This window comes from Rhinolophus ferrumequinum, chromosome 11 (genome assembly GCF_004115265.2).
Source record: "Rhinolophus ferrumequinum isolate MPI-CBG mRhiFer1 chromosome 11, mRhiFer1_v1.p, whole genome shotgun sequence".
Lineage (NCBI taxonomy): Eukaryota > Metazoa > Chordata > Mammalia > Chiroptera > Rhinolophidae > Rhinolophus > Rhinolophus ferrumequinum.
The window spans coordinates 49,664,052-49,680,241 of record NC_046294.1 but is presented as its reverse complement, the minus strand read 5'-3'; the positions used below and the strand labels follow the sequence as shown (position 1 = coordinate 49,680,241).

General features: G+C 33.9%; 1 protein-coding gene across 1 annotated transcript in view; it reads right to left on the bottom strand.

The window, feature by feature from the left end:
- The window catches only part of RNF169 (ring finger protein 169), a 76,659-nt gene that overhangs the window by 33,721 nt on the left and 26,748 nt on the right, over nt 1-16,190 (bottom strand). Inside the window, exon 2 of the mRNA XM_033120352.1 lies at nt 15,019-15,092. Coding sequence (XP_032976243.1) covers nt 15,019-15,092 — 74 coding nt within the window. The remainder of the gene's footprint in view (nt 1-15,018; nt 15,093-16,190) is intronic.

The window sequence follows — 16,190 nt, the reverse complement described above, 5'->3', positions numbered from 1 at the left end:
TGACTACAAAACAATTCAACCATTCTATCGCTGATGGATATTTGAGTAGTTACTAATTTTTGGCTATTTGCACATAAACTGCTATGAACAGTTGTGAATATGTATCCTGACACACATGCTTTTCTGTGGGATATATTCTAGAAAAGAAACTGTTTAGTCATAAGGTATGGGTATGCTGCCAGTTTTCCACACTGGTTGTACAAGTTACATTCCCATGCCCTAGTGTGGCAGAATGACAGTTGTTCTCACATTTGTTAACACTCATCACTATTTGTCTATTTCAGACAGTCCAGTGAGTCTATATTTGTACTGCATTATGACTTCAATTTGCATTTCTCTTCTGACTAAAGACATAGAGCAGCTTTTCGTATGTTTACTATCTGGAAATCCTCTTTTATGAAGTGCCTATTTACAAAGTTCTCCTTTTTCCTTTTAGATATTTGGGCTTTTCCCCGAGTAATTTGTAAGAGTTATTTATATTTTTTTGGATATGAGGCAATTTTCAAGGGAAAAAAAAACCATACATATACATACAGTAGTCCCCCCTTTATCTACAGTTTTGCTTTATGCAGTTTCTGTTACCCACAGTCAACCATGGTCTAAAATGGTAAATGGAAAATTCCAGAAGTAAACAATTCGTAAGTTTGAAATTTCGTGTGGTTCTGAGTAACACGATGAAGTCTCACACTGTCCTGCTCTGTCCCGCCCAGGATGTGAATCATCCCTTTGTCCAGTATATGCTCCTGTATAGCTCCTCACCTGTTAGTCAGTTAGTAGCCACATCAGATTGATTGTTGGGATCTCACAGTGCTTGTGTTCAAGTAACACTTATTTTATTGTTATAATTGTTCTATTTTATTACTAGTTATTGTTGTTAATCTCTTACTGTGCCTGATATATAAACTTTTTCATAAGTGTGTATGTATAGGAAAAAACAATGTATTACGGTTCAGTACTATCTGCAGTTTCAGGCATCCACTGGGGTTCTTGGAACATATCCCCCACAAATAAAGGGGGGCTACTCTACAAAATACATATACGTGTGTGTGTATACATATACTTTTTTCCCCCCTCTAACACAGTAATTTGCCTTTTTTACTCTCCTTGTAGTACCTTTTGAAGATACGAAGTTCCAGATTTTAATGCAGTTTAATTTAATGTTAGTGCTTTTTATATCCTTTTTAAGAAATTCTCCCATGTTATCTTTTAGGAGCTTATTATTTGACCTTTCACATTTAGATCTACAATAAGAATTGATTTTTTTAAAAATCAACTACGGGAAGACTTAATCTACATATGATAAAACGAACACATACAGAATGTATAGCTCAATGAGTTTTGACAAATGTATATACCTATGTAACCATCTCCCTAATCGAGATATAGAACATGTTTACCACTCAAGAAAGCCCCCTCAAGCCCACTAGCAATCAATCTCCCAGACCGTTCTGGCCTCTGCAACCCCTAATCTGATAACTATGACTACGGATTAGTTTTGCCTATTATAAAATCATACAGTGATATTCCTTTGTGTCAGCCTTCATTCACTCAACATATTTTTGAGATTCATCATGCTACTGAGTTTATTATTAAGATATTCCTTTTATGGATGATTGATATTCCATTATATGAATATACCACAGTTTGCATATCCATTCAAGTGTTGGACATTTGGGTTGTATTTAGTTGTGGGCTGTTAAGAACATTCTGCTATGAACATTCATGTCTTTTTGTGGACAGATGTTTTTATTTTGCTTGGGTAAAATAGCTATAAGAGGAATTGCTGGATCACACAGTAAGTATATGTTTAAATTAATAAAGCAACTGCCAAAACGTTTCCCATGGTGGTTATACCACTTTACCAGCATACCTCAGAGATATTGTGGGTGGGTTCCAGGCCAGCACAATAAAGCAAGAATCACAATTAAGTGAGTTGTACTGTTTTTGCTGGAGAGTCTTGCCTTCAGTTTTTAAAAAACACAACATCTGTGAAGTACAATAAAGGGTAGTGCAATAAAATGGAGTGTGCCTGTATATTCCAACTAGCCATGCGTGAGAGTTCCAGGTGATTCACATTCTCACATGCGGAATTGTTAGCCTTTTAATTTTAGCCACTCTGGAGTATGTAAGGTGATACCCCACTGGGGTTTAATAACTATTTCCCTGCTGGCTAATTATGCTGAGTGTCTTTTCATGTGCTTAGTAGCATATCTTCTTTTGTGAAGTATCTGTTCAAACCTTTTACCCTATTTTTTTAACCTTACTACTTAGGTGCAAGAGTTCTTTATAAATGCTGGATATAAGTCCATTGTTAGATATCCATTTTGAGACTACATTCTCCCTGTCTTTGCCTTTTTATTTCCTTAATAAGTAGAAGTTTTTAACTGTGATAAAGTCTAATATATCAATTTTTATTTCAGTTATTAGGATTTTTTGTGCTCCTGTCTAGAAAATCTTTGCCTACCTCAAGGTCAAAAATTTTTTTCTTCTGTGTTTCCTTCTGCATAGTTTTTGTTTTTACATTTAATCTATGATACATTCTGAATTAATTTTTGTATATTGTATACAGCAGAGATCAAGATTCACTTTTACTTATTCATAGGATATTCAGTTTGTTCCAGCACCATTGTTGAAAAGACTACTGTTTTGCCACTGAATTAATTACTTTTGTGCCTTTGTGAATATTAACTGACTATATATAAGTGGGTCTGTTCCAGGACTATATTCTATTCCATTGATCTATATGCCTTTTCCTTATGCTAATACACACTATCTTGATGACTAGTATTATGTAAGTCTTGAAATCTGGTAGTAAAGTCCTCCAATAATAATAGTCATAATTTGAAGACAACATAATCATCCATGCACAAAATCCATAGAATCTACAAAAAAGCTATTAGAACTACTAAATGAGTTTGGCAAGGTTGTAGGATAGAATATCAAAATATAAAAATCAGTTGTATTTTATATACTCACATGAACAATTAGAAATGGAAAATTTTTATATGCCATTTATAGTAACATCAAAAAATGTAAAATACTTAAGATAAATCTGACAAAAGATGTGGAAACTGAAATCCACAAAACATTGTTGAGAGAATTCAAGAAGACCTAAATAAATAAATCAGACCCATGTTGATGGGTCTGAAAATTCAATATTATCGAGATGTCAGTTCTCCCCAAATTGATCTATAGATTCAGTGCAATCCCAATCAAAATCCCAGCAGGCTTTTTTGTAGAAATTGGTGAGATGATACTAAAATTGAGGTTGATATACAGAAAACCAAGAATAGCCAAAATAACTTTGAAAAAGAAGAACAAAGTTGGAAGATTAACACTACCAGATTTCAAGACTTATTATAAAGCTACAATAATCAAGACAGCATGGTATTGGTGTAAAAATAAACAAATAGATCAATGGTACAAATAGAATATACAGCCTAGAGGTAAACTCACAAGTATATGGATAACTGATTTTTGATAAAGGTGCAAAGAAATTCCAGTGGACAAGAGCGTCTTTTCAACAAATGGTGCTGGAACAACTGAGATATCCATAAGCACAGAAAGGAAATTGGATCTCTACCCCACGCTAGATAAAAATTAAGTCAAAATTAATCATAGACCTAAACATAAAGCCTAAACCTATAAAACTTCCAGAGGAAAACATAGGAGAAAATCTTTGTGACCTTGAGCTGGCAAAGAATTTTTAGATATAACACCAAAAGTACACATGCACAAAGGGAAAAATGTATAAACTGTAATTTTGAAAATTAAAAACTTCTCTTCAAAGGACTATAAGAGAATGAAAAGACTAACTCAGAGTGAGAGAAAAATATCTGCAAAGCATATACCTGATAAAACACTTGTATCCAGAATATGTAAAAATCTCAAAATACATGACTCACTTTAAAAAAAAAAACAAAGCAAAACGTTTGAGCGGACATTAAACTAAAGAATACACACAAAAGGCAAATAAACACATGAAAAGATGCTTAACATCATTAGTCATTAGGGAAATGCAAATTAAAACGACAATAAGATACCACTACATACCAATTAGAATTGCTGAAATTAAAAAGACTGACCATACCAAATGTTGGCAAAGACTGAGAGAAACCAGAACTTTCATACACTATTGGTAGGAATTAAAATAGTAAAATCACTTTGGAAAAGTTTGGGAGTTTCTTAAAAAACTAAAACATACACCTACCACATGATCCAGACATTTCAGACCTAAGTACTTACCTAAGTAAAAAGGAAACATCTCTATGAAGACTAGTACGTGAATGTTCATAGCAGTTTTATTTGTAATAGCCAAGAACTGAAAACAACTCAAATGTCTATCAACAGGCAAAATAGATAAAACAAACTGACAAAACCATATGGTGAAATACTACTCAGTAATACAAAAGAATAAACCATTGATACATGCCACAAAGTGAATGAATCTCAAGTAAATTATGCTGAGTGAAAAAGCCAAACAGAAAAGCACATGCAACAAAAGAAAAAACAGATAATCTGGACTTCATAAAAACTAAAACCTTATGTGCAAAGGACATTAACAAAAAAATTGAAGACAACCTATAGAATGCAAGAAAATATTTGCAAATCATATACAGAGGGTGCCAAAAGAATGCATACACATTTGAAGAAAGGAAAACTATTAAAATTGTAATACTCAATATATAACTCAATATATTTGTTACTCAAGTAACAAAAGATGAATACAAGTGACGTTTAACTTCTGCTCTTAACAAAAGGTGCTCAAAGTGGTTACCATCAGTGTCCAGACACTTCTGATTATAGCAAACTACTACTTAAGCAACACTAAGTGTCCACTTGTATACATTTTTTTGACATCCCCAGTATATAGTATAAGGATTCAATATTCACAATACATAAAGAACTCTTACAACTCAACAACAAAAAGACAACCCAATTCAAGACTGAACAAAGGACCTGAATAGACAGTTCTCCAAAGAAGTGCAAAAACTCAATAGGCACATGAAAAGATGCTCAACATCATTGTTCATTAGAGAAATACAAATCAAAACTACAATGAGATATCCACTGGATGACTATTTAAAAAAAAAAAAAACAAGTGCTAGCAAGAATGTGGAGAAACTGGAATCCTTATACACTGCTGGTAGGAATGTAAAATGGTGCAACTGCTGTGGAAAACAGTTTGACGATTTCTCAAAAAATTACAATTATTGTGCAACCCAGCAATTCCACTCCTGGGTGTATACCGTATTTTGCCGTGTATAATGCACACTTTTTGGCCCAAATTTGTGAGGGAAAAATAAGGATGCACATGATACATAGGTAGTACTAATTCCATATCTATATAAATGTTTTTAATTCTTTTATTTATGCTTATGAGTTAAAAGTGTAACTCTAGAAATCAATAATGGTATTCATATGCAAAAGACCCTGGAATACGATAATCAGTTTTGTTGAATTTATGACGAACTTGCAAATACGAAGAGTTCTTGCCCATCCATGATGCTAAATATCATAAATTTGTTACCGGTACATAAAATTTCTTGTACCTCGTATCTGTTCATGTGTTTTGTAATTATTTGTTACATAAAATTTCTTGTACCATAATGTTAAAAAATAAATGCTAAAATTCCTTTACAATACAAGTACCTAGATGTAAACAAAAACAAGTACCTAGATGTAAACAAATAAAAATTTGAATTAAAAAATTAAAATGAAAGACTTTTTCCCCGAAAGTTTGGGCCCAAAACGTGGGTGCACATTACACACAGGAGCGTATTATACATGGCAAAATACAGTAACCCAAAAGAACTCAAAATGGACTCAAATATTTGTATGCCAGTGTTCACTGCAGCATTACTCACAACAGCCAAAAAGTGAAAACAACCTGTGTCCATCAAAATGTGATATATACATACAATGGAATAATATTCAGCCATGAAAAAGAAATGAAGTACTAAAACATGCTACAGTGTGGATGAATCTTGAAAACATTGTGCCAAGTGAAATAAGCCAGACACAAAAGGACAAATACTGTATGATTTCACTTATATATCTATAATAGGCAAATTTGTAGAAGTAAAAAGTAGGTTAGGTTACCACGGGCTGCGGGGATGGTGGAATGGGGAGATACTGATTCAAGGGTACAGAGTTTCTGTTTGGAGTGATGAAAAACTTTTGGAAAAAGATAGCAGTGATGGTTGTACAACATTGTGAATTTATTTAAGCCTACTGAACTGTACACTTAAAATGGTTAAAATGGCAAATTTTATGCTACATATATTTTATACCCCTTAAAATTTTTTTTGCAAGTCATAACCTATTCTATAAGTATCATGAAGTTCCATCTAGTTTTCTGTCATTTTAGATACTACAACAAACATCTTGCATGGCAGGTTCATTCAAAGCCTGTTTGAATGAAGCAGGATTCAACTAATCTGGTCAGAATCAGGTAGGTGAGTTTTCCACTTATAGTTAAACACACAGCCAAACAGAATTCTTACCCGTAGGGCAATGTTCCATGGAAGGAACTTGCTATTGAGCTCACTAAATTCTTAAATCCTGTTCATGCAAGAGCATAGATGCCTGTACAATAGTTGTAATTAATCCACGTCTTGAAAAATACTTCACCATGAAAAATTATTTACATTCATAACTGTAGAATCTGGGTGATGGGTATACAGGGGTTCATTTTATTGCTCTCAACTTCTGTTTGTCTGAATATTGCAAAAATCAGAAATTTAGAAATCATTTATAACGTCCATTATGCTAGTCAACAAACCTCACTTGGTACTCAGTGATTACAGAAATAATTGAAGAGCTCACAGGAGCCTATGCAGTGAAGGTTCAGATTAGTCTTTTAAATGCTACTACTCAAGAGTGTGTATTCCCTATTATTATGTTGGTGCAAAAGTAATTGCAATTTAAAAGGTTAAAAACAACTGCAAAAACCGCAACTACTTTTGCACCAACCTAATAGTACTTCAGATGTTAACTAGCCATCCTTAGAGTTTAGAATAAAACACATATACTTACCTTACCGTCAGCGTTAATTTTAATATAGATTTTTCCTTTCTTAAAATGTGTATACATTTTTTTGGCACCCTCTGTATATACTGTGATCCCAAGTCTATTTTGTAAAAGGTCTTAAGCTTAAGTTTATGATAAAAATTTAAATATGGTTATTGATTGGCAGGATTACTGGTAAATTTCCCTTTAAATCTTTTTACAATTTGAACTTACTTCTTTCATAGCATTTATAATTCTTATTTTCATAAACATTTTATAAAAATAAAGCTATTTTAATTTACTAAAACCCTCATCAAATATTTTGACAAAATATTTTATTTTGTACTAGAGACAAAAGAGTTGCAACTGCTTCTAGAAAATTCTCTAGTCTGGCTTTCAAGTAGCATTGAAATGATTTCATTTAAATTATTCTCTACACCATACAAATATTACACTAATACTGTAATCTTACAACTACTGATCCTCTCCTCTCATAAATGAGATACAAGGAAAGACAGCACATTGCAGAAATAACCTGAATAACCTGCTATTCTAATTGAATTTGATCATGTTTTGAATTTACAAAATGTGTTATTTTCTTTAAAAGGCTCATGACTTGGTAAAGTTGTTTCTCCTCACCTGGGTAGTTGTTAGCAGCAAAAGGAAAAAAAACCATGTTTAACATTTTTAGATTTTGAGAATCCATGCAGTCAAAATTAAAACTTATTCTTTTGAGTTTTTCTTTCTTAGTACTATGTAGCTTATCTGCTGTTAAAGATGTACTAGGAGATTTTCTGGTTCCAGAAAGAGGCATGTCAGTCAATACATGCAAAAGTCAGCATTCCCTCAAAGATTACGTAATAACATTTCAGAGGAAGAAGAAAGAAAAACAAATGTAGCAAAAAAAACCTCTAGAAATCTTAAAATATATCAAAATATATCGAGTCCTATCATGAGCCAGCTGTATGTCCTTACACAAGTCATTTCTCTTAAAAGAAGGGGCTCTGCAACTACGTGAGCAACAATTCAATTCAGTCAGCATTTGATGAATACCTCTGTCCAAGATATTACATTAGATGCAGTGGAGAGTTAAAGAGACTAAACAGATCCATCTTGAAAGATTTTACAATCTAATAGGAAAAAAATTTATATAAACAAGCAAATAATCTGCTGCTTCTTGCAATGTGACAGAACATATTTTAAACTTACCAGGTAAAATAAGTAAACTTTAAAAATGGGGCGGGGAGTAAGGCCAGCTCAACCTTCAACTCATGATGCATTGCATAGCCAGTGAGATTTAAGTGAAATGTTTATGTGTGAATGAAGTACATTATATTTTAAAGTTCATGGCAGAAAGACAATAAAAGGGACTTTAAAGATATATAATTTCATAGATAATTAGGTCCTGAAAGTTTACTTACCTTTGAAAAATTCCTTCACAAAAGTTAACGTCTGCCTTATAGAGATATTATTCACTTCAGCAACTCATTGACCGTATCTGATTACTGGGCACTCTAAGGACTAAGAACTGCATGCTTACTACCTGAATAATTTAGCCAGCAATGGGGAGAAAATACTCTTCAAAAACGAAAGTAGAGAGGGAGAAAAAAGAAAATGGATAGGTCAGTAAACCAATTCAGAGAAAACCTAAACCACTCATGTGATCCACAGAATTATCGAAAGCAGTTCATCTTTCCCACTATAGAAACCAGGGAAATAAGCAGTCTAGAAGCTAAGTCTGTTTTTCCCCCTACCTTCAACTTTCCAGACACCAGGGATTCAAAGAAGACAAACCAGAGCATGCTGGATCATAGGTTCCCAACTCTAACATAAAGCAACTATTATTTAACCACGTGGTCAAAGTTAAGCACCTAACAAAGTCTATAAGCAGAAGAAATAATGGTGTAAATAAGTTTAATCCAACAAATAAATAGAACTTAATAGAGATGAATCTATTATTTCAAAAGACAAACATGACTAACAATCTCATATAAAATGGAAATATAAAATGAAATCAATATTGAAATAATTTCTCCCCCCAAGTTTTTTCATTTCAAGACAAGAATATAACAAGAATGTGTAGGTTAGGGGGGAGGGGGTTATCACTTTGTGAGGAGTGAAATGTCTAACTATTGCATTGTTTTGTGTACCTGAAACTAATAAAAAAAAGAATTAAAAAAAAAGTGTGTGTGTACGTGTTGTACACACACACATTTTTTTTTCAAGAATGATTCCTTAAGCAATGTAGCAAGATGGAAGACTGAGTAAATGCTAATATCCTCCCTCCACTTAAAACCTCATAAAATGTCAGAAAACTTCTTTTTCATAGACTACATCTATAAAAGCACAGAAAAGAAACAGAAAAAGCATGCCATTAGCAGTCAAAATAAAAAATACCCAAAAGATAGAATTGGTTTTCATATCTAAAGGTTATAAAAAGCAGAAAACATATAATAACCAGAAACGTAAGATGCTCCTTCTCTCTAGTAATCAGGGAAATGTAAATTAAAATAAGGAGATATCAATATATGTGCCTCTTTTAAATAGTAAATGACTCTTTACTGCTATATTTTAAAAGCAGTTGTAGTAAGAACTTTGTAAATAAATACTTAAAACCTGAAAAAAAATGATTTATCATTTTATCCAGCACATTAGCAAAATATTAAAAATAATGATAATGGTTTGGCAAGGATTTGAAAAAAAGGGACTCTCTTTTACTGCTGGTGAGAGAATAAATTGGAAAAGTCTTTTTTAAAGGTAATTTGTTGATATCCACCAACATACAAAGTGTATATACCATTTGACCCTGCACTTTCACTTCTAGGAATTAACCTAAAGGAGGTGTTTGTTCACATATGTTCATGTGTGTTCAGTGCAGTATCTCTTTTAAATTGGGGGAAATGGGAAACAATTTAAATGACCGATGATAATGGAATGGTTAAGTGAATTATGCCTCATCCATACTATGAAATATCACTCAGGATGAAAAAGTATCTGTATGAAAGCTCCTTCCCCTCCCCCAAAAAATCATACTGTTAGTGAAAAAAAGCAAGTTACATGATAGATCATATTATTCCTAAAAAATCCTAGCTCATTTGAAGTATTTATCATCAGACTGTAACCCCCACACCTCTCTCTGGCAGTCACCTACCTACCTGTCTGTCAATTCCCCTAATTCACAGAAAAACTTATCATCTAAGTTTCTCTCCAATTACTCCAGTGATCATTCCTGAAGATTTCAATATCAGTATGTTCTCCCAGTTCCTTCACTTCCTTCTACATAAATCTTTTCTTCCATCCTACTTTAGTTATCTATTCCCGTGATCATACCCTAAACCTTCTCATGTCCAATAACTACTGTGTTTTCCCGAAAATAAGACCTAGCCAAACAATCAGCTCTAATGCGTCTTTTGGAGCAAACATTAATATAAGACCTGGTCTTATTTTACTATAAGATCAGATCTTATATAATATAATACAATATAATTAATATAATGTAATTAATGTAATATAAAATACCGGGTCTTATATTAATGTTTGCTCCAAAAGACACATTAGAGCTGATTGTCCAGCTAGGTCTTATTTTTGGGGAAACATGGTAAACTACCTCCCGGTCTCACTTTTAAGCCTCTCACATTTAGACCACCACTTCCTAGCTTTCAAACTTTACTTGTGTGCTAGTAGCCCTACTTTTACAATTCTTTATCACCATCAAAATATCCAGTCCATTGGCTATGTGACTCTTTCACTGTCCACCATATACCTCTTCCCTCCTTAAATAACCATGGTCCAAAACTGTAACAACTTGTTTGTATCCATCTTCAAGTCTACTGCATTTCTCCATCGGACATATTCTGGCAAAATCCTAACCCTCGTTAAACCCAACACATTGCTTACTCCAAAAGTGTCCAACTCGGTCTTATTTCCATTCCAATAAGAGAACTGTGATTTTACTTGGAAGTTAATGTACCCAGCTAAAACACTACGCTTCCCAGCCTCCCTGCCACCTAAAGGAAGTCTGTGACACTGGACTATAAAATAAAGGTGAAGTCACTGGGTGGGGCTTCGGAGAAAGCTCTTTAAAAGGATCCAATTTAGCTGACGTGTGCTTGTCTAGATGTGATTCTAGAGGATTAGCCAATTTACACCACAGTGAGACAGGCACACTTGAAGATGTCTAAACAGAAAGACCAAAGTAGCCTGAATCCCTGATGTCAGAGCTGCCATATCAGCTCTAGACTACTTACCTCCATTTTTTTTGTTGTTGTTATTACTTGAGAAAAATAAAACTGCTAATTTGTTTGAGTCATTATTTTGGGGTTTCTACTACTCATAGTAAATACCAGGGGTGCCAAAAAATGTATACAAGTGGACACTTTGGTCAACGTTGCTCAAGCAGTTCTCCGTAATCAGAAGTGTCTGGACGCTGATGGTAACCACTTTGAACACCTCTTGTAATTGCAGAAGTCAAACGTGACTTGTATTCATCTTTTGTTATCGGTATATATTGAGTATTACAATTTTAATAAGTTTTCCTTTCTTAAAATGTATATACATTTTTTTGGCACCTTCTGTAGAATTCCTAACTCCTAGGCTCATTACAGTTTATTCCTCACACAGCAACCGGAGACCTTTTAAAAGTGTAAGCCAGATAGTATTACTAGCTTCCTGTCACAGTTAAAATGAATTTAGGTTCCTTACCAGGTCAACTAGGCCTTCTTTGATCTGGCCCTTCTATCTCTCCCAGCTCATCTCCTCCCAAATCCCCACACTACCCTCCCACCCACCATTTGCACTCAGCTCCAGTCACGTTGTTCCTTGAGCGGACCAAACTTGTTTCTGTCTCAGGGCATGTGCATTTGCTGCTCCCTTTGCCTGGAATGCTCTTTCCTCATACCTTTACTTTGCTCCCTCATTTCTTTCAGGTCACAACTCAAGTGTTGCCTTCTCTGAGAGATCTTTCCTGATCATTCTATCTAAAACATAAAACAGTCTTTTTGTGTCTCCTCAAGTTTCCCTTCCACTCTCCTAAACTCCTTTTCCTGTCTTATTAATATATATTAAATATGTGTTTGTTTATTTATTGTCTGTCTTCCCCACTAGAATGGAATCTCCCTGAGGGCAAGAACCCTGGGTGTCTTCTTCAGCACTGTATCCCCGCTACCTGGCACACAGTAGGGACATGATGAATAAATGAATGCACACCATGATCTCATTTATACTGAGAAAGACTAAAGTGTGTGTGTGTGTGTGTGTGTGTGTGTGTGTGTGTGTGTGTGTGTGTAAGTAGATAAAGGATCTAAGATATACACCAAATTGTTGATACCAGTTACCTCTGAGGAAGAGAGTGGGAAATAAGAATTTTCACATTTTGTTCTGCATTTCCTGTGTTATTTTTTCTTATTTACAAAAGACAACTATAACACATGGCAAGAAGAAAATTTTAAACATATTTAGAAATATAAACCTATTCATAGAATCAAAATGTAGAAACTCATAGTAATCCCAATAAGCATAACACTACCCCACAGGTTAGAAAATTATGATTATTAAGTAAACATCTTTTAAAAGAACTAGAATTAAGGGAATAAAATTTATTACTAACTTTTTATAGCCTTTATAAAGGTCTGTACTGCCACTTATACAAAATAATAAAAGTATACTAAATAAATAGTATATTAGTAGTATGTTACACATCAAATTAGTAATGATGAGTTCTGTAGAGTTGATTTCCACTTACCATCCCTTGCTCAGTAGAAACTTTTAAAGACCTTCCTCCCCTAAAGATTCATCCAGATAATTATATATTTACTTTGTTTTGTTTCAGAAAATGTGCATTCTGAGAGACATCTTTTTCTCTATCAAGTTCTCCATACAAATGTCTAGTGTCTTTTAATATTTTTTACAACTTTATTGAGGTGTATTTTACCCATTATATAATTCATCCATTTCAATGGATGAATTATAATTTAACGATTTTTAGTAAATTTACTAAGTTGTGGGACACACCTTAAATCAGTTTTCAGAAATCTTCACGCCTATAATAAAATCACTCATACCCATTTACTGCTAATCCCCATTCCCACCCCCTGCTCCAATCAACCATTAATCTACTGTGTGTCTCTACACATTTGCCTATTCTAGATATTTTTTATAAATGGAATCATACAATATGTAGTCTCTTGTATGTGGCTTCTTTCACTTAGCATCTTTTTGAGGTTCACCCATGTGGTACCATGTATCAGTGGTTCATTCCTTGTCATTGCTAAACAGTATTCCAACATATGGATGTGCCACATTAGTAACTTCTGATTTTATGACTTGAATTTCCAATTTCCAAGTTGTACAATGGATGCAGGATTAACTTGGGTACTTGGGTTAATCCTGGGAGAGGGACCTATAACTAACTTTTATTTAACCCAAATAACACAGGTGACTGTTTTGCAAACCCAATCCATTTTATACAGGATGAGACTGTCCTAGCTTCACTCAATAACATTATATCATCAGTCCCTTTTAAAACCATCTTCCTGTTCCTCCCTCCTAGGAGGAACAAAAGTACAGTTCCCCAAGGTTTCTCCTCTCTCCCAAGGCTTATAAAAATCTCTACTCTTACTATGCCTTCTGCTTTGCCTCATTTTTCTACTTCCAAGTCCTTGTTTCCTCTTTATCTTTAAGCTGAGAGCTTTAAAATGTCCATACTCTCCAAGTTCTGAAAAGATATATTAGAATTAAGGATCAGCATATTCTGGAATTTTATTTAAGAGGAATCTGTGGTTCCTTTGATGTGGTCCTAAGAATAATTTCTTACAATATAGAAAAAAGGCTTTGTAAATGTTTTTTCAAAAAACGAACAAAAAAAATATCACAATACCAATATAAAAGGAGCACGAGGACCCAAGTCAATATTTGACGCTCATTTAAAAAGGGTCAAAGAATGTAATTAAGCAGTTTTCTATTATCTTTTCTCGTTAACATGACCTTGTTAATACTGATTTTTTCATTCAGTATAAAATGCTACAATAATGTCATTGCCTCCCCTCTGTTTTATGAAGATATCTGATTCAGATTAAGTGGATTACTTACCTTTATAAAATATTAAATATCCACGTGTAGAATGATTATCTAATCATTTATGAAGGTGGGTAAGGGATGGTGCTACAGGAAGAGGGCTGGGGAAGGATGATAAGAATCTGGTAACACACTTCTTACTACCAGCCTTTTTGAAGTCAATTGTCTAAGTGATTCCTAGACAATTAGCTTGAAAACATCAAGAATAAGATAATGTGGTTAAGTCCTTGAGACAAGAACTCTCTCGCCATTTTTGAGCCAGCTTTCTCGCCCAGGTGTACTCTCTCTCTCACTCTCCCTCTCCCTTTCCCTCTCTCCCCCACCTCAGCTAGGCCCATTCTCTTCCCTAAGAATGTATCACTAATAAACCCCGCTTGCATATTTAAAAAAAAAAAAAGAATAAGATAATGTGGACACAACTAAAAGCTTTCACAACAGTAAACATTCTCTAGGAAATTACAATAATCCACTACACCCTCACTTGCCTAAATTACAGTTCTTCTGGAGTACTTAACAGAGTGAAAGCGAAAAAAGATAATACCAGTTACATGTAATTAGAAGAACCTTGCAAGATAAGGAAAAATAATATAAGCTATTATTAAATAAATGTTAGCTTTTAACTAATACCTAAATGCCAAGAATATCACTCTTGGTGGCCAGTTAACTGCAGCAGAAGTGTAACAGGCACTATGAGCTAAATTTTCACCTTTGAAAGGACAGATTCAAAGGGGTTCTTAGTTAAGTTTTACTCCACTTCCATTATAGCTACAGAATCTAATTGCTGATAGAAGGTAGTGTGCAAAAAGACACGCTCTGCTTTGTAAATTTAAAAACCCCTAGGTAAATCAAACTCCCAAAGTAAATCAAACTTTCTTTGATGTCATTATTTCTATTTACTTTAAGAAAATGAATGGCATCATAATATGTATACTATACCTTTCTCAGGCTTTCGTATTCCTCACGAAGTTCCCCAGGCTTGCTTAATTTGATTGGTGTTCTGAATATAAACTCTGGAAGAAAGAAAAGACGACACTTTTTAACAGGATTTTCTAGGAAGGAACCAACACTTTGTTCTATTGCTGTCCACACATTATAAACTACATTAAAAATTGTGGTCATCTTAATTTGAAAATGTATTAATTTATTTAACAAATACGTGTTAAAGGGTGTGAACCAGGCACAGTTCTAAGCACTGGGGAGAAGCACTGAAAAAATTAAGTCCTTGCTCTCATGAAGTTTACCGTCTTGTGAACGGAAACATACAGTAAATAAATAATCAAAATAAATGCATGTATATAATACAACTTGCGGTACTAAGTGCTATGGAGGAAATTAAATGTGGGATGAAAGAGATTATTTTTTATGGAATGGTCTGGAAGGGCCTCACTGGTAAAGTAACATATTAAAAGACCCTCAAGGAAAAAACTGTATTTAAAGCTTTCAGTTCAGTGTTACCAAGTAACCTTTTAAATGAGCTGAAGTTTTATTCATAGTACTATATTTTTCTATTTCCTTTTCAACACTGCCATTAGAGTATGTTCCTGTACACAATCCGTAAATATTTTCAGTATATACCCTGATCTTTTTGTCCTCAAACTCGTCAGTGGTTTTGATCTGCCTACAGAATAAAGTCAAAACTCTTCAACTTGTCATTGAAGGTTCTCCAGAGTCTTGAGCATAACCTTAGCTTTCTAAAGCACAGTCTCTCTCAGCCCTTGACTATCTAGTTACAATATATATATATCATAGTTTTAAATCTTTTATGCTGTTTTCTCAGCTGAAATTGTTTTTTCCCCTTTCTCTCTATTTTTAAATCCAAGATATCCAGGCCCACAGAAGGCAAACAAGACATGTTGGTTATATAAACAGATGATAAAAATCCAAGTTAAGAACAGGAATAAAAGGTTAAGTCCTAAATGCTATCAAAAAGGAAGGGAAAGTACACATACTTCTACCTCCTTAAATGCAGATGACACCTCTATATACCTCTATGTATATTTAGTGATTGAAACAGTATTTATTTTGACTTACTAATAACTCTACATCCCATTGAGGTTGATAAATATTTGTTGTAGAAAAGTAGGCTCCTCAAAAAGTTGACTTTTGTC